The sequence below is a fragment of the Cottoperca gobio genome, chromosome 4, assembly GCF_900634415.1.
Source record: "Cottoperca gobio chromosome 4, fCotGob3.1, whole genome shotgun sequence".
Taxonomy (NCBI): domain Eukaryota; kingdom Metazoa; phylum Chordata; class Actinopteri; order Perciformes; family Bovichtidae; genus Cottoperca; species Cottoperca gobio.
The window spans coordinates 12,191,647-12,215,157 of record NC_041358.1 but is presented as its reverse complement, the minus strand read 5'-3'; the positions used below and the strand labels follow the sequence as shown (position 1 = coordinate 12,215,157).

The following is a 23,511-nucleotide window of genomic DNA, read 5'->3' as shown; positions in this document are numbered from 1 at the left end:
CTCACCTATGGTCATGAAGGCTGGGTCATGACCGAAAGAACGAGATTGCGGGTACAAGCGGCCAAAATGGGTTTTCTCAGAAGGGTAGCTGGCGTCTCCCTTAGAGATAGGGTGAGAAGCTCAGTCATTCGTGAGAGACCCGGAGTAGAGCCGGTGCTCCTTCGCGTTGAAAGGAGCCAGTTGAGGTGGTTCGGTCATCTAGTAAGGATGCCACCTGGTCGCCTCCCTAGGGAGGTGTTCCATGGCACGTCCAGTTGGAAGGAGACCCCGGGCAAGACCCAGGACTTGGTGTAGAGATTATATCTCCTCACTGGCCTGGGAACGCGGCGGGATCCCCCAGTCGGAGCTGGCGGATGTGGCCCGGAAAAAGTGTTAGATGATGGATAGATGGAAAATACAGTAATACATTTAAAACATTATATTATGCTAAATTACACAAACACATGACATTTTACTATAAATAATATAGTAAACTGAAGGAAATGCAACCCTGTTACTGAATGTCAACCCTGTAAATATAGTAACAGGGTTGCAAATCATTGCTAATTTTATCTTTTACCTCAGGAATTAATGCTAGCTGCACAATGTAATGCTACTGTCAAGGAATGGACACACTTAGAGGAATGGACATACTTAGATATCTAACTAAAGAAAGATATGTTTGAAATTAATTTGTTTTAGTCTCATAATGTGAGTAACAGGGTTGCGTTTGTGTGAGTGCCACACTCCATCAAGAGTGAAAAGTTTGGAAATATATAAAAAATTAAAGGGAGGACTTACCTTTGGTCTACCTATGGTAGTAGCACATGACTTGCTGATGTCATTTCCTCTGTGTCATGTAACTAACAGTTTTTTCACTTCCTCTGCCAAGCTAAAAAGGTTTCGGTAACAGGGTAGCACACATGTTGTGGTACACACTTTCAGTGTAAGATTACTGTTATTTAAAATATGTTTATGATTTAAAAAATAGATTTTACCATTACAAGAGACATATATCAATAGAATAATACCAAAGAAAGTCAATAAAAACCCTATATTAAATGTTATATTTGACATGCAAGTTGGTCACCAAGAAGCTGGGACAAGAGAAAAATGCTATTTTAGGGGTGTTTGAGAGCTATTTGATATTTTAAATAATATTTTGAAACAACTTTTTCTGCAATTTTATATACATTTTGTCTCAAGACAAGTATATTTAACCCAACAAGTGCATGGTTTAGCTTTTTGGGCATGGAGTATAAGATTTTTTATATGTGGGACATGAAATGTCCTCCAATTCTGGAATGACCCCTCTATAAGGGAAACAAATCTATTTCTTTCAGCCGAAGAAAATCATAATGCAACAGTATTCAAGTGTTGTGCATTGTCATTGATTATTTAAAGGGCCATACCAGTTTTTTTGCCTATTTACAACAACTCAGCTATAGTATTTTGATGCTTCATGGGAGCATGTACTAAAATAACAGAAAAGGAAATGATGTACCAAAATAAATCACTAAACACGCGTTTGTTGGTAATACCATCATCGTTACCATCACAGCGAGTCGTATCTTTATTGCATCTGTATGTGTGTTTAGGACACCACATCATGGGTTGCCTCACCGCATTTTTGTAAATTTACCCTACGCCGCTTACAGAATAATTGCCTTTGATGTGAGCTTTGACAAAGTCTTTAAGTACAAAACACAAGGAATGCAGCCACAGTGTTGAACTCCCACTATTTTAGTCCCATCTTTTCTTCATAAATATGAGCCCATACAGACGGCACTTTATCTGCAGGGCTAAAGATTTGACAGGCCTTTCGTTGATTGAGCATGAATAAGAGTGCTTGCTGAATTAATGAAGCAGCGCAGATGTAGATGACTCTCTGCGACTATAGCTTTCCTCTGTTCGGCTGGCTGGTTCTTCTTCCCTCACCGGATACACTCCAGACTCCTCGTGTGCTGCCTATTGACTGACGTTTTGTCCATCTGAATGCTCTATTTGTATGGAGAATAATGATTGATGGACTTTGGGGGTGGTGAGCATTGAGTGTTCCCAATCTCTTGTTCTTTAGCATCTCTTTGGGGAATCTGACTTGGCCGGCGCTCAGAATGGGATCAAGAGCTATTTCTGGGGGGTGTTTTGGTCACGCTGGCTGCTGCGTTTGAGAATTGGCCCAGGCTGCTAAAGTTACATGAGAGTTCAAGCCGCTGAGCTCCAACCTGGAATCTAATCTCGGCTGACGATTGCACGGTTGGGTCTGCAGGAAGCCAACAACTCAGAGGAGCAACATTGTGATAGCAGCACTTCAAAACCAGAGCAGATTCCTTAACTTGGCGCTAGATGTGAAGTTCGGGTCACATTGTATCTGTTCTTCATTTCATGACCATAGCAGGCAGCTGTGGAAAACTGAAAACTGATGAGGATTTTATCTTTTTACCATTTTTATGATGAGCGTCATCTAATCCGTACCATGTATTTGATGAGGGGTTTTTATAACCCCCAAGCACTATTATTTAGCACTGCAACTTACTTTTGTCATTATTAATAATCTGTTTAATATTTGTTCAATAAAACAATAAAGTGCCTGTTTTTAAACTCAGTCAAAAACCAAAGATATTCTATTCACGTTAAAGTCCTCTTTCAGTGAGTAAGCAATACATTTTTATTGATACAATGATATAAATGTATTGCAATTCAGACGTTCAATTATATAAATCATTAAATTAAGATTGTAGCTCCATTCGGCATGGGATAAAAATGTCATGTCACCCCGACAAAATAACAATTTACAATTTACGATGATTTTATGCCATTTTAATATAGTGGCAATCTTAAATAAAGTAATCATATATCATAAGGTCTCCCTGTAGAAGTAAAGGCTAAATAAATGTGAGTCTATTCTTTCTCACTTTTCTACCGTGATAGCTCGCTATAAGTGCTTTTTTAAGTCAGTCATGTAAGGCTATTCACAATCCCAAAATGGGAAATTCACCATGATCAACTTATTGTGCTTTTTATCGCGATGCACAATAACATTCCTATATCTTCCCATACCTAGTTTCCAATAAATGATTATAGCTGAAAGTGGTTTTGGTTTGTTTTCAGATAAAACAAGTCATTTGTCAACACTCATCACGTAGCTGTTAGTGCCTTGTTGTTTGGATCTTGGCAGTGCAGCGAGGCCGCTGTGGCTGCAGGCTGTCTAGAATTAGCTGCCACTCTGTCGGTTGAGTTACAGCAGAGCAGGAATTCCTGCAGTGGTAGGCGAGCTAGGCTACATGAGGGCTGCTTTGGCAGGGGGCCATGTTGTGCTAGTGAGAAGGCCTGCATGCTTGGATATATTAGCAGGGGTTTTGTAACCATTGTAATGAAACGGCCAGGCTCCCGCGGCCCCTGAAAGGCCTTCCAGCACTGAATGATTTAGAGCCAAAAGGAGAGGAAGCAGCGCAGAGCCTGGCCTCGGTCACCGAGAGAAGAAACTGCAGGACAAGTATGCCATTCACTGGTTTATTTACACTCCCCTTGTTTGTCAGTACTTGCTGGTCCTTTCTGTTTTTACATTTAACACACACATTTGGCAGACATGCTTGTACAGACACACACACACACACACACACTCAAGTGAATACAAGTGGTTTTTACAGGGGTAATCAGGGACAGCAGATTATTGTGTCCCTCCAAGGCTTATCAGAGTATGCTCACTATGTGTCAAACACATCGCTGTAGGCAAGGCGCCTAATATTGTTTAATTGGAGGACATTTCACATTGTCCGACTATTATTTACATCTTGGCGTTGGATAGAGGGACAATTTGGATAATGGTGGAGGATACAAATATCAGCCCTATTTGATAATGATCAGATTGTCCCTCACATGCACACACACACCCCCCTCCTGCACCTGTCAGCGATGTTAAAAGCCCTCGTCATAAATTCCTGTGCTTTGTTAAGAGGTGACAGAATGCCTGAGGACGGCTGCAGGGTCATCAAGGGCATGTGTGTGTGTGTGTGTTCGTCTTTATGCAGGCATATTTACATGCACTCTCTCTTTGTGTTACAGTAATATGGTGAGTGCAGTTGCGTGTTAAAGCGTTGGGGGGGGGGGGGCAGTTCGCCCGGCTTAAGTGTCACCCAGAGAAATGCAGACCTTTTGCCCTTTGACCCAGGAACCTGGCCCTGGAGGGTTGGGTGTCAAACCATCGGCCCTGAACCTCAACTAGTGAGGTGTCGAGTTACTCTCCTGGCTGCTGCCACAAGGCCAAAGGCTACAGAGGACACAGCTGCATGTGTGTGAAGCCACAGTCATTAACCATGCAGCAGTTGTGAACTGATCTGCCTTACAGGGCTAGTGGACGTCGCTCCAGTTCATGTTGATTATTAAATAAATGTGGCAACAGCAGAGGATGCTGATGGAAGTTGCTGACACGTGAAGGCTCTTACACGTGAGATAGGAGTATGATAAATGGGTATTGACATTGTCTTCTGTGTCCTGCATCTGCATTATTATAGGTATCACAAGTAGTAAGAACTAGCAGTTTGATTAAGATGAGTATCATAATCATATATTTCTTTGGTATTGAAACTTTGGTATTTCATTGGAATCAATTTCAAACATAATCGTACCATAATCACAATATGGCAAATATTTGCAAAATCATATATAAGATAATACAATTTATGTTCAGTGCAATTATCTGTGTTCCTTAATTTGTGTGAACCCAAAACTTCCCAAACTCCTTTTGTCAATCCTTTAACGCAGGGGTCGGGAACCTATGGCTCCAGACAATTCTGAGCTGACATGTTTTAACATGTTTAACAAGTAATAAATAATTATATTGTGTCATTTTAAAGTAAAACATTTAGCAGCGGATTTGTTTTTAGTTCTCCCCTCTCCTTTCCTCCACTCTGTCTCTGGCTGTAGGTTAAGGTGTGTTCACACGTGTGTGTGTGTGTAGGGGGCAGAGCCCCGCTCTTCGCGAAACCGAGCAGAGGAGAAACTGCACAAAGCAAGCAGTAGACCGGGGGGGTCAAACTCAATCACAGAGAGGGCCAAACACGGTCCACATTTATTGAACAGGATACACATATTGGATAAAGTGCAAAAAGATATGGGACATATTTAAGTCTACTGGAAACGGATTAGCAGTTCAATTTATATTTCTGAGCTGCAAAGTCGGCAAATGCGTTCAGTTGATCAGCAGAATGCTGTCGGGAACACAGCGGTGGAGATGTTTGTCAGTGTTTGGAAACACGTAGTGACCAAAGTTTCCTTGCTGCATCCGAGTCTCCCACAGGCAGCTCGGCATTGGAACAGCTCTCACTGCATCATACATGTCCGTGATCACACGGCCCTGTAGCTGCAGGTTTAACAGTGCGATGCTTTGTTGTGTCGCACAAACAGTCCAGCTCACATCGTCCCAGAGATTCTGTGGTGTGTTTCCCTTTGCTTTCCAAAAACTTTCATTTCATTCACACATTTAGATACTTCCTCAAATGTATTTTCCCGTGGTTGTGCCATGCATTGATTTAATTACCAAAACCGGTTAGCCAGTTATGACAGGACATATGATATTTTCTCGCAGGCCGGATATAATTGCCTTGAGTTTAACACCCTGTGCAGTAAACACAGAAACGTGCACATAAATGAGATAAATAATGTAAGCGTTTAGTATATTTAATAAAAGAGCACCTGTTCAATGCAACACTGATGCCGCTATTAGTACTCGGAGACGTGTTATTCTTAAAAAATACATGCATAAAGTTGCATTCAAATGTATTAAATATATGGCTCTCAAGGAAATACATAATTTTTTTTGGCTTTTATGGCTCTCAGCCAAAATGTTCCCGACCCCTGCTTTAACGCCTTCATTTGGACCACATCATTTTTGTAAAGCGATGGCTATAGGATCATATCGACATGATACATTAAATATTGATAAATGATAACATTTCCTGGCCCATACATATTTACCAGTTTAAACTGTAGACAAGAGTGTAACGGCATTTCTTTTTGGTTAATTACAGCTTCTTTAAATGTGATATTGTCCTATGTGTACCAAATGAGTAACTACTATTGAACACTGAATACAGTTTTGTAGCTAATTACACTTGACCTATAGCATACATTTCATTCTCATTAGTACTGTTAATACTCAGTACAATGTGTAGAGAAATAAAGATTATAGTAAGAACCCAAAAGTAAAACTGTGTTTCAAGGAATTTGACTCCTGAAAACCTTGTTTCATGCCTGACCAGGACTGTTTGTGTACACGACCCCACCCCAGATGTTGTTTGGAGAGTTTGCACCTCCAGTGCCGTCCACCCATGTTCTCCCTACTCAGAGCGCCTCTGTGTCTATTATTGGCAGGAAGCCGTGACAGGGAAGGCTACTCAGCCAGGGGGAAAAGGAGGCTAAACATGGTTTGGTGAGGAATGTGAGAGAACAGCCGTGTTCATTTGTACATTCACCAGCCAGCTTGCCAGCCTTCCAGTCGACCATCCAGACCTCTCAGTGCCTGGACAAGGGGCGCCTTTGTCCCCCATCTGCCGGCTACACCCTGCCCTGCTCCTGCCCCCCATCTTACCCTTCTCTCCATCCTGTTGCACCTCCTCTGCCTCCCTCTTTTCACTCGTGGGCCCTCGCCCCAGAATAGCACAGCAGGTCCCCTCTGAAAATAGAGCTGGTGATGTTGGCAGGGTCAAGCTCTCTCTTCTTTCAACTTTGTATCTCTCTCTCTCTGTGTTTCTCTATCTCTCTTACAGAATCTCTCTTTTGTTTCTGAGGTTTATTCAGAAAAAGTAATTAGTTGATAAAAACAACAAAAGCATTTATATTTGAAATGTGAAATCCAAAATCATGGATTAAATGATCATCAAAATAGAATAGCTCATCAGACTCAGTGTCTTGTTTACTCTCTAGACCAGGATTAAAAACACTCCTCACAAGGCCTACAGAGGGTAAACTCTTCCTGTAGAGTCATGTGGTCCAGCCTTAATCTCCCATTGACCCATGCAGCGAGGTATTCCCTCTAAAGTGTAAAAAAGGCAGGTTAGCCTCGGAGGAAATCTTATTAAAAGAGCTCTGAATGTGGAAAATGGCTGCTTTTCTTTTTTTGGAAAGGCTCAAGCTTCCCGTTGAGTAAATAGCAGGATGCCTATAAGTTGACAAATTCCACTTTAATCACTCAAATGACAATGTGCCAGATAAATGATTTGAATGTGGAAAATTACTGAAAGACTAATGGTGGAAATGGAGCGCTTTGGCAATAAGAACATGGTGTACAAGGTGCATTGGTACATTGATGTCATTATGGCAGTTACAGTCAGCACATACTAATGGATGGAGGCACAATGTAAAAAAGAGAACAGAGCATTTTGCTGGACACAACTGCCAGCTGGGGCCAAAAATGACACTGAGAGCAGGAAAACGGAACCAATATAGTAAAGTTACTGGCCTTAAAACCAAAACAATGAGCTGAAAGACACTAAAAAGATTTTAGGAGCTAAGGGCAACTGCAGACTCTGATAATTCTCTGTGAGTCTATGAATGACACCTTTGGCATTACACCTGGTGGTTTGATTCATTGTTAATATAAAAAATATTAGTTATAGGAGCTTTAAACTTTATAAGATTATTAGCCCAGCCACAGAAACACTCTTGTTGGTTAAGTGACCTGTTGAAAAATCAACATGGATAAAACTTGAAGCCGCAGCTCAGTCCTGTAGACTAAACAATGGCCGTCACTCCTGCACAGAACTCTAGACCCTGAAATTTCCTGTTGTAGACATCTAGTTAGGCGAGAACTGCCTACAAGGTCCAAACCAAATGGATATCTTTCAACTTGAATAATGACTGAGTAACTCTAGCTCAGCACTGAAGCTGTTGGTGTCTCCCGACAGACATTTCCCTGCTTATAGTCAGACCGCTGTTTTTCCTGGAGCTACAGCTAAATACATTCCACTTCAATTTCTCTGTTGTTTGATTGAATGAAGGCCACTTAAAGCAAAGGTGCCTCATGGAAACTCTTTGTGGACGATTGCATTATTTATTTTTTTAACTGTTAATTATCTAAATCACTGTCTAGGTTTACATATATAAACTGTAGCTGTATTATATAGTGCTCGAGTGTTTATGAAGCGTCGCCTACTGAATGTGTCTCTGTCAGTGGATTACTGGGTTGCATGTAAACCTAATCACTTGATGATGTGCCATGAAGGTGTAGTGCTTTTCTCAGAGACTGTAAATTATGGCTCATGCTCACTTTGCCTCTGGTTTTTAGTCTATTCTTTCCTTTCTGTCTTCACTGGACATCTGAATGGTTACTTATAATCATGGGAGTTTGTCTAGTGGAACCAGTGATTACAGTAACTTTAAGAACTGGTGGTACCCATTTGTTCCTACTAGTAATCCAAAAATTGCTTTCTAAATATTTTTCCTTTCAAAGAATTTGTCAAATGTCAAAATCTTTCCACAAAGTGTCAACCATAAGAAATACGTCAGTCTCTTCTTTTAATACATTTTTTCTTTTCGCTTCTGTAGATGGTCCTGACCTGCCAAATGCTGTCAGCTCCCCTCCCTCCAGCCCAAACCCGGCCAAGAAGAGCAGCTCCATCAACTGGTCCTTCCCAGACAAGATTAAGTCCCCGCGCACCGTAAGGAAGATCTCCATGAAAATGAAGAAGCTTCCGGAGCTTAGTCGGAAGCTCAGCGTCAAGGGATCCCCGAGTAGCAGTAACAGTAACAACGGCAACGGAAGCAGTCATTTAGAGCTCACAGCCCATTCTCCCCGAAACAATGTGGGTGAGTCGGAGCGCGTCCCCCATTCCTCAGGCCCTCCCAGATTAGCTGCAACTGGGGGTGGGCAGGCCAGCCGTAACGTGATCTCACGCTACCACCTGGACAGCAGTGTGTCCACACAGCACAGCTTCAGCAAGAAGAAAAGTAACGGTAGCTCAAAGTCTGCCAGTAAAGGCGGCTACCTCAGTGATGGTGACTCACCTGAGCTGGTGGCCAAATCTGGGAAACACGGATCCTCGGAGGGGAAGGGAGGGAAAGGCAAGGAGATGGAGGGAGGAGGCGGAAGCTCCAAACTCAACGGCACAGACCTGGACATTGATGCTTTCCGCCATTACAGCTTCACAGAGCAGCCGAAGTGCAGCCAGTACATCTCTGGACTGATGAGCCTACACTTTTATGGTGCTGAGGACCTCAAACCTCCACGCATTGACTCCCGAGACGTCTACTGCGCCATCCAGGTGGACTCAGTTAATAAAGCACGCACCGCTCTCCTCACGTGCCGAACTACCTTCCTAGATATGGACCACACCTTCAACATCGAGCTGGAGAACGCCCAGCACCTGAAGCTGGTGGTGTTCAGCTGGGAGCCCATGCCGAGACGCAACCGCGTCTGCTGCCACGGCACGGTGGTTCTGCCTGCACTCTTCCGGGTGACGCGTAGCCACCAGCTGGCGGTGAAGCTGGAGCCACGAGGGCTAATCTACGTCAAGCTGAGCCTCATGGACCAGTGGAAGAACTCGCTGGATGGTGGGCCAGACGGAGACAGGGAGCCCCAGGTGTTTGGTGTGGAGGCGTGGCGGGTGGTGGAGAGGGAGAACACAAGACTGATGGTGCCGCTGCTTATAAGCAAGTGCATCAATGAGATCGAAAAGAGAGGCTGTCAGGTGAGTGTGTGCGAGTTTAGCTTTGAGAAAAATATGTTCCAGTTCTCCTGCAGTTAACAAGTCAACCAGGTGGCAATCTATGTTTCTGATGGTCATGATTAGTGCTGCTGCTTTTATTTCCCTTATTCAGTCTGTTCTATTGTTTATTAATTAATTCGTAGTTTAGACTATAATATTTCAGAAAATAGTGACAAATGGCCAATTACTTTAACCCTAACCCTTAACCCTAACCCTAAACCCAACCATGTTCAGTTTACAATGATAGAACAGAAAGGCAAAACTCCTTTATATTTGCAAACAGTGAATATTTAGAAATGTTGCTTCATAAATGAATGATTAGTTGAAAAAGTTATTATTTTTTACTCGATTGACCTCCAACTCCAACTTTTTAATATAATTTAATTTGCTGATTGTTTTCTTTATTAAAATCACCTAGACTAATGAAATTAATTAATTAAAATAATATTAAAATAGTTTATCTGACCATCAAATGAAAACACAAAGATATTAAACTTAAAATTAAATAAAACAGAGAAATGCAGCATATATACATGAAGGTTTGTATACACAGTCCATGTGTGTGTAAGCCATTCAAGTCCTATATCAATTGAAAACAGATGGGGATTCATTTGAAAGACGGCTGGTAGGATACAATTATATAATGCATTTTTGTATGAGATGTAGTGAGAGAATAGGGAGAGAAATAATCCGACATTCATAGCATCCTTTTAGCCCAGTATGCCATGAGACCGGTGCTCGCCCTGCAGCCACTTATAATGCTGGCTGACTGGCATGAGCAGAATGGACAGAAGAGATGTATCGCACTTCATGATGTCTCTGAGCCTTCCTGGGGCGCCTGGCTCTTTTATTCAGAGAGGAGAAAGACTCGAAGTTAAGAGACTGACGTGCTGGTAGTGTGGATCATGTGATCCTCTCTTGTTTTGTCCCCCCCCCCCCCCTCCACATTTCATGTGCTCTTTGAAGCCCAGAGAGAGGCGGCGGCGTTTCTCTTAATTAGAGCTGAGACAGCGGCAGTAAAAGTGTCTGGCCACTGCTCCTGTGTTCCTGACTGATCACTCTAGGGGGGCATGCCAGGGGCAGCGGGTGCCTGGGGCCAACAGACAAACATTAGGCCTCTCCAAGGAGCCTGTCTGTCAAATCAGAGCCCGCCCTCGGCCACTTGTGCTGCATGCCGGGCTTCTATCAGCAGTAGTAACAGCAAACCTGATAGTCGTTCATTCATAGTCATTTCTTTGATTTCAAAGGTAGCAAATTATTTTATTTGCTGAACTCAAATGAAGAGTTCAGGTCTCATTACGTGTCTTTGCTGTTAGTAGATAATGAGCCTGTGTATCGTGGTGGGTAGTGAATAAGACTAGGGCCCCAACTAATGATTGTTTTCATTATCCATTAATCTGTCTATTATTTATTACCTCCACCAAGGAGGTTATGTTTTCAGTTTGGTTTGCTTGTCTGTTTGTCAGCAGGATTACTTAAAAACTACTGGCCCAATTTCTGTGAAACTTGGTGGAAGGATGTACAATTTAGCATGGGACGGATATCCAAAATATGTTTCCCTTACATTAATATTGCGAGACATTTGGACTTGGCGGAGGTCTGCGCTCTCCGATTGCCTTTCTAGTGTGTTTGGCTTGAAGCTAGTGTACTTGCAAGATTCCCGCCGTTCGGATTTGTATCCTCATGATTGTTTGAACTTATTGTAAGTCGCTTTAGACAAAAGTGTCAGATAAATGAACTGTAATGTAATGTATTCAAAATCATTTGGTGTATAATGGTGTATATCAGAAACTTTCAATTTCTAGTTTTGTCCAGCCAAGAGTTTGAATATGTATCAAGCTGCCCTTCAGCTGTCCCCAGAAGCCATGGTGACCTCTTTAAATAGCATGTTTTGTCCGAGGAAGAGTTCAAAACCCAAATATATTACCTTTCCGATGATTTCTATATAAGCTGGAGAAAAGAAGCACATTCCTACATGTGAGAAGCTTGCACCAGAGAATGTTTGGCATTTTTTGTTCATAAATGATTGATTGATGATGAATCGTTGTTGATTCATTTTCTGTTAATCAATAGGTTGATATATTGACTAGTCATTCCAACACTATAAAAGACTCTTAAGTGCAGTGTTGTTTCTTTGAGGCCCACACTGAGTGACAGGAACTTTGAGGCCTCTTGCAAAAAAAAATATCATTACATAAATGTAATGAAAGACCTTTCACATTTTAATTGAAAAGAATGAGAAATGCCTGTTATGGAGGTTCAAACTCACCTGCCTGCTCAGCTATAGCTCTCACCTAACCAATACTTTTCAGTCTGTTAGCTCAGATTTCCTCTATGTGTGTAATTCACTCTGCTTTGTCTTGCCATGTAGCGATTCCTATCTGTTTCTCCCTCTGGCTCTGTTTTTGACTCAGTCTCTGACACTATTTATCTCCTGTCCCCCACAGTGTTTCTTCTAATCGCTCTCTCCCCTCCCTGTTTGCTGCCTTCTTTCATAACAGAGAGATGCAGACTAGACTTTGGACAGAGTATCAGTCTGAGATCAAGTGTAAGGGCTTCCCCAGGTTGCAGGCAGACAGGGGTTAGGACGGGGTAGACACCAGATCCCAAAGGAATTTGCAGGCTGTGTCACTTAAGCACGCAGGGCCAGACATGCAGCGGTGTGCCTTTACAAATGATTATGTGGCTGTTTGATGGAGTCTCTTTTTCAGTCTCTTAGAAACGAGGGTCCTAAGGGCTTCTCCAAGCTTTTAAGATGCTGGATGATCGTGGGTGTTTTCAAAAGACTGCACATGTCTGTGTCAGAGACCGGAGTTATATATGCGAGCACTCTGTACCCATTAAAAAGAGACATTTAAAAACACACATACATGACGGTTAAAGATGCGCACAGATGTTGTGACATGTTAGGAAAGGCTGTGCAGATGCACCATTTTAGCATTGTGTTGGTAAAGGTTTGAGTTTTGACTTGACGCAGATGTGACCTCCAGACTAGCTGGCTTCATCTGTGTGCTAAAGGAATGGCTTTTGGGCTTTCAAACTTAAGTCTATGTACGTAATATTCCGTAATGGCATCAAACATGACAGGCTATATGTTGCATCTGGCACAGACTAGAGGCTGCTTTCTCACAGGCTACATGAGTAAAATATTAATCAGTTCTTTTGCAGTTGAAGACACGACGGGTGTTTGACTCTGCTCTCAATAGTGGACCCCTTCAAAACTTTTCTCATTAATTTAATCTCCTATTAGCTACATTATAAAAATGGTATGCCGATTGTATAGTACAGTTCACCAGCGCTAAAGCATCATTAAAAAGTATTAAGTTGTAACTCCCTTTTAATTCCCACTGGCTTACATTTGTTGAAACGTGCAGGATATTCATGAAAAAATCTCCTAAACAACTTTAAAATGGATAATTCACAGTGACGGCTGTTTGTTAAGTTTCTCATTTGTTAGGTTTCTTTCTCTTTGTGTTATGGGATATTTAACTGAATATTTGTGGGTTTCTGACTGCTGGTCGGGCACAACTAGACATTTGAAACATAACATTTTATTAACTAAAAGAAATGAATTCATCGGTAGATGAATCGATAATAAAAACAATCACGAGGTGCGGCCCTACTTTTGTTCTCAGTTACCATCATTGTGTTTATGTATGTCTGCTCTCCTATGACATGTTTAAGTACATGTGTGGGGAATCCTTCAATCATGCCAGGAAGGTGAGAACAGATCCTTATTTCCCTGCTAGTGTTGCTTAGAAAGGCGAGTCATGTTGAGAGGAAGTCAACAACTTGGTGGACTGACTTGTCGAACACTCGAGAGCATTAATGCGGTCAAATGCACTTTTCTTTCTTTCCTTTGATGTCTCTATAAACTCTTTAAGCTAATCCCAGACAAAAAAAAACTGATCCCATCACTGGTTCTAGAGTCACTGAGCATCCACATTCCTGTCGGGGGAACTCGTTTGGTTTTGTGGTCATTGTGTCTGCCTTACTCTGCGTGTACGTCTTGGCGGGTGCTGCCTGTTGTGTTGCCCGGCAGCCATAGTGCATAAGTGCAAGCCCTCTTTTTGCTAACAGCTGGTCCACGCCTGCGCTCGGCTCTCCTCCAAAGAGGGACTCTTTCTTTTTTCTGAATGGACTTGTTGTTCATTGTGCCCAGTGACTTCTGTTTACTTTCACACAAAGGCAAATCCACGCCTAATCTGTGCTCCTCTCTCCCTCTCGTGTGAGGTTTAGAAAACCCTGCTGGACTCGTCGAGGAGCGCTCACGAACAGTTTGTCTGGTGGGGAGACGTTATAGTGCTCCTATGCTGGAGCCCCGAAAGTGTATGTGTGACAGTGTGTGTGCGTGTGTATTTGTGTTTGTGTGGAACCGGACCCGACACGCCATTCACAGCCCACTGACTTAACACGTTACCGGGGCAACCACACCAGTTGGTCTGCTATGCCACATACCAGACAGACACATGTAGGAGAAATTATGGTATGTCTGTAGCCGGGCCTAATCCCAACATAACAAGGAGACCAGTGGTGCCAAGTTTCAACTATGTCTACTACTAATGTCAACGTCTGGAGGAAATTGTTAAGTGTTCTTTTAGCATTAATGGTTTACTGACATTTTTTAATGCTGAGCTGTCAGTTGGACTTTTAGAAGAGCTCAGTGTTTATCCAGTCAGTCATAAAGATGTGACATTTTTATCACACCTCTGAGTGTAGTTTGGCAAAAACACAGCCCACATTCTTTCTTTAATTCACTTTACAATAAGCTAAGAGACGAAACTCGAGCTCACAGATCTGATTTAAGTGACGCTACTCGCAAGTTTTAATGCACAGCTAAATTCGGACTATATGTCTTTTAAAATAAGAAATAACCAAGTCTTTCTCTTTCAAGGGATCCTTCTTTACAGGATGCACATACGTTCAATGTGCAGTATATGCAGAGTAGACAGAAGCATTATAATTAATAGATTAAACTTATTTTTTCCTTCTGTCCAGCACATTTTCTGAGAGCACAACTTGATCAATAAGGTTGTAAAAATGTCTGCCTCTCTGTCAAATGTTTACTTGACTTACTTGTGTGTTTGTGTGTGTTTCCAGGTGGTGGGTCTCTACCGTCTGTGTGGCTCTGCAGCCGTGAAGAAGGAGCTACGTGAGGCGTTTGAGAGAGACAGCTACGCCGTGGAGCTGTGTGAAAACACGTATCCCGACGTTAACGTCATCACAGGTAAATTGATCGCTGGTAACAGAGAACATAAGTGCAGGGTAAACAAACACACTCAGTATAATTAGGAATGAGTTATTTAACTAGGCATATCCTCTTACCTGTACTTCATTAAGTTATTACAAAATGTGCGATCCCAGATGAAATCTATTTCCATTATTTGTTATTCCACTGATCATTTCTTTAGATTAATCGTTTGGTCCATATGTCAGAAAGGCCCATCACAATTCCCCAGAGCCCAATATAATGTCTACAAATCGCTTGTTTTATCCTGAAAAACCATTCAAAGCCTAAAGATGTCAACTTTCCCATCAAAGAAGATCAAGACAAGCAGCAAATCGTCACATTTGAGAAGCTGAACCAGTCATTTGTTTGGCTTTTTGCCTGTAAAATGACAAACCAATTTTAAATGAATCACTTGATGGTTTAGGTCGTGTTATTGATGTTACCTGTCAAAGTCAGCTCTGTTGTGAAGCAGAGGAGGAAAAAGAAGAAGTTCAATCAATAGTTTGAGACAATTGAAACATTATTTTTGTTTAGTGGGAAAAAAGACACATGTTTATTGGTGATGAGTCAAAGATATTTATTACAATAAATGATATCAATCAATTGTATACATCTGTCAGAAGAGCATTGTGTACCTTTTTTGACTATTGCCATTTATTATGGTTGTAATGAAACTTGTTTATACAACACTTTTTTAACAAAAGTTACAAATGACAAGATAAAAAAAAACAACAACAATAAATACATTTAACAGAATAGAAATTACACTTTATAACACAATGACTGAGTTACCTAATTAAGAGATCAATGCTTTATTGCACATCTACATGAATAATAAAGCAAAGAGGTCATTACTTAAATGGAGTCTGGATTCAGTATTGATCCAGTTCTTGCCCCAGTAAACGTGTCTGAACTGGTGTGTCCTCTGCACATAGGTCAGCACATGTGTATGTGTGTGAGTCTTCTGTTTGTAGTAAAAGCATTCCAGCAGTCAGCCAACAGTGTAGACCAGTGCCTGAGGGAAGGGCCCACACACACACTCACACACGCACACACACACACACACACACACACACACACACACACACACACACACACGCACACACACACACACACACACACACACACACACAAATCAGACCATGCTGTAAATTCAGGTCATACTTTCTCCTTCAGGTTTGTGGTTGAGATACGCTTCCTTCTAGGACTTGTTTTAGGAAACACAAAGTATTCAGTCTGGTTATGATGGCAGACTAAGTGTGAAAGTTATTTTTTTATTATCCCTCAAGCAGTGCTGCACATTTTATGCCCCTCTATGTATTATTTACCGGCAGTAATTTAAATGCCACTCAGATTCCTGTGAGTTGCAGCTTATTTCCGCTCCGTCGCTGTGAAATTATAAAGGGAAACAGTGCAGTTACATCTCCCAGAGTGTTCATCTTACAAAAACAGCCGTGTCATTGGATTGAGTAATGATTCCAGCAGTGCGACAGATGAGGGTTAGGGCAGAGTTGTAGAAAATGACTTGGTCATGATTTTTGTTTCTCCCACAAAAAGAGGAAGACCATGGAAACCCCAGGGCATTGTAGGAGCTGCTGTTGGTTTTAGGGAAGAGGCCCCGTATAGGCGTCGTCCTATCATGCCTGCTTTGATCCACATGCATTTGCATGGCAGGGCAAAAAACACAGTTAACAGTTGAGCGGGTTAGAAAAAAAGGGCCAGCACCAGCGTGGCTTGTTGGTTTTTGCTCGCTCCCTAGTTTTGCTCCACCAAGCGAGTTGATGTTGCACATGGGCCTGAGTGAGTGGAAGAGGACAGGGAGAGGGGGAAGGGAGGCAGATGAGGGGTTTAAGGTTTGTGCTGCAAAAATGTTCATCTGCAATCATGGGTTTAGTCCTCAAACATACTTCCCTGCAATCTTTGGTCAACATTTGCAAGTTGATTGACCTTATTTGACTTTTTCTTGCCAGTGTTTTGAAGCGTAATCTGCTCATGTTTCAAGAAATGCCTTCTAATTTGAATTCATTACTAAAGTGAAATGTCCCCTAAAGTTATATTATCTACATCTTTAAAATTGAAAGACTAATTCAAATTGGAGTCTCTGCAGTGCGGAGTCAGACTTGAGGCTAATGAGCGAATGGTAAAACGGATGAGCTAAGAGGGCTGACGTGTCACACGGCTAATTTAAAAGTGGAGGTAGTGAAAGGGATTATCCAGAGATCAGAGTTCAATCCAAAGCTTGCAAAACATGCTCAGTGCGCGGCCGTCCATTGTTTCACATCACAATCTGCTCAAAAGAACCAGAAAGATGTTATCAACACGATCAACATGCTGTGGAAAATCAAGACAAACCATTATTATCTTCAGCAGTTTGTGTTCAGTAAATACTCTTTCTGCTCTGTAGTTAATCTGTTTGTCTGTGACACTTTAGAGGGTGGCCATAGAAAGAGTGTGTGTTGCTGTTAGAGCAGCTGCAGTATGTTGGGTGATGTGGAGATGGACCAGAGGGATTCACAACCTTCATCGACTCTTAACAACTCACAAGATCAATGTGGTTTACTTTGTTTTAAGTGTTGAACGTTTCTTTTTCTTAACAACTTTAATTTACACCGTGCAAGCATCTAAAATCATCATCCTGAGTCAGAACATAACCCCTCGTAAAACCACAACTTTTTCACACTGTTGTTTTTTGTATGGTATAAACACAAAGCTTAATTGATGCTGGTAGTCGGATTCTGTTACCTTTTGATAGAGCTTGGCTAGCTGTTTCCCCCTGTTTCCAGTCTTTATGCTAAGCTAAGCTAATTGGCAGTAGCTTCATCTTTACTGTACAACAGAGTGTACAGAGTGATGTCAACCTTTTCTTTCAATTCTCAGCAAGAAAAGTAATTACCTTATTTCCTAAAATGTTAAACTATTTTATGAAATAGGTATTTAAAGTTAACTTCAATTCACACTCAGTATACCCATGCCTATACTGTAGAAGAAGAAAAAGATGGAGCAGGACTTTTGAGCTTTTAGACAACGTATACACGCTCAGTAGCCCTTTGTGTTGTCATTTAGTTTGAATAGTTACTCTAAATATCAAATGATGTCTTCTACCTGGGAAGAGAGGCTTCACGCGGTAGTTTGCAGTGGTAATGGATGTCACTTAGTCATCTTGTAGGGCTGTTTGGCAGCTTAGTTTATGACATAAGCAGTGCCAAGTGACACTTAGCATAAGTATAACCTCAAAATGGAAACCATTTATTTTAGAATTCCCACTTCTTTACAGATAAAACAAATACAAAGTTTAGTTTTAGAGGACACTGTGGCGACCTTAACTAATAATTAAGCCCTCAGCGGTTCTGGCCTTTGTGTGGAAACAAAGCTTTTAAAGGGATCCAATGATGGGAAACTTGTCCAGATATCTGTCCCAAGCCCTGCTAGTTGAGAGCCCAGCACAGCTCAGTTATTGATCCATGTTTGTGGTCTTTTAATTTGCCTTGCCTGACTCGTCTTTTCCATAGCCATAACTTCACTACTTTGCCCCCCAACCCCACCCCCTCGGCAGTACACCAGTGAAGACATGGAAAGTCATTAACAAGTGCCCCCTTTGTTGCCGAACAAACACAGATGGTATTTGGCTCACGCATGGGGGATTAGCTGAACCCTGGGCCGGCCGGGGAAGCAGGCAACCACTTTACAAAGAGCTGCAGGCCTGTGTGGGTGTCAGAATATTTCTTTAACTGCAGGTCGGGAATCATAAAGACATATTTCTGATGAATCCAGCATGTAGCATGTAGCACTGTTTCCACAGTTAGGAATGGGGTTTGCTCATTTTCGGGTTTTGGGGGCTACAGAAAAGTTGGAGAGACCACAGTGTAGAGCTTTACCGTGCCACCGGACAAGGCACCGTCACACACATCTCCTCTGGCCCCCCCTAGTGCTGTGGGGGTGTGCAGGACAGCAGGGAGGGGGCAGGACGGAGAACAAACCCCCATTTGTTCTCCAGTCGAGGCGTTGACTGCAGCACTGACAAGAGGAGTGACCTTTCGCTTTGTTTGAACAAGAGGTCAAAGGTAGAGCCGTGCCCCAGTGCATTGTGCGCCTTGTAGTGTTTGGTGGCACATTTGGAACATTGAAAGTCTGAATTGATTAGGAGAAAAAACATTTACATCAAAACACTTTTAGCTGGTATTATGTGTTGGAGCCTCACTTCAGAGAATAGTTTTTCTTTATTGCTGAGGTGCTTTTGATTGCAGGACTCATTCTACTGTTTGGTTTTCATCACGATAGACATATATGTACAGTTTCTGTTGTTCATATCTGGTATAAAGCCAAACCCCGACAGATTAAATGTGTGAGAACAGAAGCTCCGCGTGTGCTTGTTGTCTGCTTGGCTGTGAAGCACCTCCAGGGGAAGCCCACCTGTTCACCCCTGAGCCCATGACCTTGTGTGTTCATGTGTGTGAGAATGAGTGTGTCAATGTTTGTGTGTGTGTGTGTGTGTGTATGTGTGTGTGTGTGTGTGTGTGTGTGTGTGTGTGTGTGTAGTTCAAGCACCTACAGGGGCTAGGACACAAAAGTAAACACGAGCACTGACTCACAGCAGGCTAATAATTTACCTGAATGGCTGTATTCTCCTCACTTCAGACAAACACAAGCACATGAGCACATTTTGAAATGATTGAAATGGAAAGAGCGTAAACATAAATTGCGTGTTTCATGAAGCAGTGCTATTGTGAAATAGTCGTGAAGTTTTTGTCAAGATGATCTGCCTCACAGCACAGCGGAGGTCAGAGGGTCTTCCGTGCTTGAGTTTCCATTTAAGGCAAAAAATAACAATCCTCTCGCTGAACAAAAAAAGCCTTACTTTGCAGAGATACGGGTGATAAATATATGGCTCATTTTTGCTTCCAGGCAGTCTGTTTGTCCTGCGATGAAACAAGCTGATTATTATTATCTCAGTGAAGATTGACAACAGGAAGCCGGAGGATGTTCACAAAGCTTTTCTGTGTAATCTGATTTGGAAATCAGCATGTCTTTGCGTTAAGGAGAGAATGTATCTTGTGTTTATGTGTCCTTATCGCATTCTGCTCATACCACATTTCATACCAAACCCGATGAAGATAAAGGATAAGAGAAGTGAATCATAATTGAAAACAAACATGGGAACATGTCGCCACAGATCAGCTACGCTGGCTCAGAGGGAACAGGGGACTTGTTCAAAAGCATGAAGTTTTAAGTGCATGTTTGTCTGACATGTTAAAAGTCTGACCCTGCTGACTTATAGCTGTCATTGTGTTGCTCTCCTTGAGGTGGGAGGGCTCACATGGTGTGCCAGTGTGCTTGTTTGGGTATGAGTTGTTTTTCGTCAGAGCCACCACTGCCTGCCTCAGGAATGTACAATATGTGTGTGTGTGTGTGTGTGTGTGTGTCTGTGTGTGTGTGTGTGTGTGTGTGTGTGTGTGTGTGTGTGTTGTGTGGACGTGTTGAATCTCGAGTTCAATAGAAAGATCTTGAGGGGGCTTCAGAAGCAAGATAACAAAGTTGCATTTATAAAAGGAGTAAGAAGACTCTACACCACAGCAGGTATAATGTTTACCATGTTCACCAGAATAAATTAGCACATTTGATAAGTAGCACAATGTACAGCTGAGGTTAGTGGGAATATCATTCATTTTGCAGGCTTTTGGTACATTTAAGCATATTGAACAAATAACATTTTGGACCAGATTGTGGTTTGGTTGGGATCACCAAAGTTATTAGTATTCATCCTCTAGAGTCCATAGATATCTATAAAATATTATGGTAATCCAAACCGTAGATTGTCACAAAACATCCTAATAAGTCTCCTGATAACGTGTGACTGAGTGCATGATCTTCCAAAACTGTTTCAAGTGCCATAAAAGTTACAGTTATGATCTATTCTGACTTCTGTGGAAACATGCATGAATAAAAAGGAAGTTGAAGTAGTGGGAAATACCTTTTGAAACCTGACAAAAAAAGAAGTGATAACATCAATTCATATCATTTCAATGATTTACACCTGTTACATTTATTGTAAGACATGTGGTGGTATTGTGATTGATTAAAGTTTTGATCAGTAACATTATATCATCCTCCCGATGAGAATTGAGTTTTTGTTTACGCTGAATGCCATTGTGCAGATACTCAACCTAATGCTAATCTGAGATTTAACTGTAACACTGAACTGAATTTAGATCCTTCTTTCACTCTCTAATCCTATATTGTAAAGCTCGTATGTTCATTTAGCTGTTGGGAAGTAAAACCTAATTTAAGTGTGTTATCTTAAAACACAGAAATATAATGTTCATTTCAAAACATAATTCTGTCCGTTGTATTAGATTAATAGGTGATGGACCCAAAATGCCAGTTAGGAATAGACTGCAAAGCTTTAAGCCTAAGGCTCCCTTAAAGAGCAGAGCAGGGATTTACTGGGATTAAAAGTGAGTGTATTAAGTTGTGCCCTCCGTTTTCCTTACTGGGCCCAAAAGGATGTCAGCGGATTTATGGTGAATCTTATTGTAGCTTTCTGTAAATAGAAGGCAAGAGGCAAACCCCTCGGTGTATGAGAGGGAATCCAGAGATGTATAAGTGATAAACTAGGAGGTCCTATTTACAGCATCCTAATCCGTAACAAAAGCTTAAGGGGTTGTGTCACTACTTTGGGAATGTCTACAAACAGATTGGTACATGTATACACATGTCTTATTACCTTCTTTTGAACCCAAATATAGTGTTGTTCTGCCCTCTAGAAGCAATGAATGGCAAGATACATCATCATTTTCTTTTCTTTCTTCCTCTTCTTATAGTTTTCTGACAGTTTGCATCTCTAAACATTGTATAGTACGTCTGTACCAATCTATTCTCCTGGTTGATGATAAGACACGTCGGCTATGCGGCAGATACATATTCCGTTTCCTACATACTAATGGCTCGGGGGAAAACAATTACGTTATGTTGTGCTGATAAGCAGAAGATCATCATCATCAACTTGGTCATCTTCGCATGCCTCAAGCTAATATACAATCATACCCTCGACCAGAGAGCCACATTTGTCGTGAGCCAATAAGAAAGCCCATACAACTGTAAAAACCCACAGCTCAAAACTGTAAGCTCATAATGCATGACTCTAAAATCTGAATATTCATATTTCACCAAACTAAGCACAGCCGCTAGAAGAACTTAATCCACAATTCAGCAATGCAAATATTGCACACAAATAGAAGGACGAAGCATAAAGAGCCAAACACAAGCAGATCTGCAGGAGAGCAATGCAACAGCCATAAGTGAAACTGTCAAATACACAAAACCTGAACAGAGCCAAGACATTATACGACAAAGCTTGTTAGCAAAAGCGCTTGTTGTAGAAAAGCAGCAATCTCTGGTACCTCAGTGCAGAATAAACCCTTTGGGAAGAGTCCAAAGGTGCAGACAGCAAGGACAGGACATCTCTTATTCTGGCTTCAAGTGCATGGTTGGGCCTAACAGCTGATAAGATAAGTGACAGAAACATAAAGTTGTGGAACACAAGCAGCCATAGCAGCAGTAGGACCTTTTCTCAACAAAGCTTCCTCGAACTGACATGATTGTGCTGCTGGCAGGTGTTCAAGCATCAGCAGCAAGTGTTTGCAGCAGCAGCACATTTGCAGAACAAAACCACTTAGTTGCAAGGAGTGTGTTGGATATATATGGTGCAATGTGGATGTGTTGATGTATGCTTAGTAAAGTATTTCAGATTTGATTGCAGCTGCACAACACAAGTTATCTGATAGAACTGGCTCACAGGCGTAACTCTGTTAGTCGCTCATTTTTAAATTGGCCGACGTCGAGCCTTTCAAACCTTTCGTTGTGAACAAATGCTGAATCGACAACAGAAAAGTATCCTTTGCATTTCTAAAAGCTTTGATCAACAGCATGCTTTATTTGCAGGTAATTGTATCATTGTAGTACAGTAACACATAAGTCTTATAAAATTATAGTGTACAGTGTTACTCTTTTCATTCGTGTGTCTTACTTTGGAACATAACCAATATTGCTGATTACACAGCCCCCAGCCGTGTCTGAAAACTGATCCCGCTTCATGCAGAGGGAAAAGAGAGCAGACACTCACCACAAAGAGCTGTCACATTGCCAAGAGCCTTTCTTATTCCCGTATTTATTCCCCCCCCCCCCCCTCTTTACCTTTGATGAAAAGACATGCCAGCGATATTTCAGGGGCTTAGTGGAGACAGACAGCGTGGGTTTCATGTTTTCCCATAGCTTTTGTCTGAACTGAGGGAGGCTAAAGTCACAGGTGTGAACGCGCCGTCACAGACACCATGCCCCCCCCCCCCCCCCCGCCAAATTTTTGGCTGCCGAGTCAGGCTCGACTCCAATCAGGCATCTCAACAGACGCCACAGGATCACCTGCGGAAACAATGGGACCTCAATTTGCAGCCAAGAGAGTGCGCCAGGTTCAGCGGTTTAAAAGAGACTGAAAATAAAAGCTTTTTATTTCTCAATGACAGCACTTCATGAAGATATATTGCGAGTGATTTGTCAGGTAGTAAAGCTGTCCTCAGTACAATTGTGAGGAACCTGAATGACCCT

At 41.9% G+C, this 23,511-nt stretch overlaps 1 protein-coding gene across 1 annotated transcript in view; it reads left to right on the top strand.

The window, feature by feature from the left end:
• syde2 (synapse defective 1, Rho GTPase, homolog 2 (C. elegans)) overlaps positions 1 to 23,511 on the top strand; it is a 47,999-nt gene that overhangs the window by 15,726 nt on the left and 8,762 nt on the right. Inside the window, exons 4-5 of the mRNA XM_029430216.1 lie at positions 8,524 to 9,665; positions 14,784 to 14,921. Coding sequence (XP_029286076.1) covers positions 8,524 to 9,665; positions 14,784 to 14,921 — 1,280 coding nt within the window. The remainder of the gene's footprint in view (positions 1 to 8,523; positions 9,666 to 14,783; positions 14,922 to 23,511) is intronic.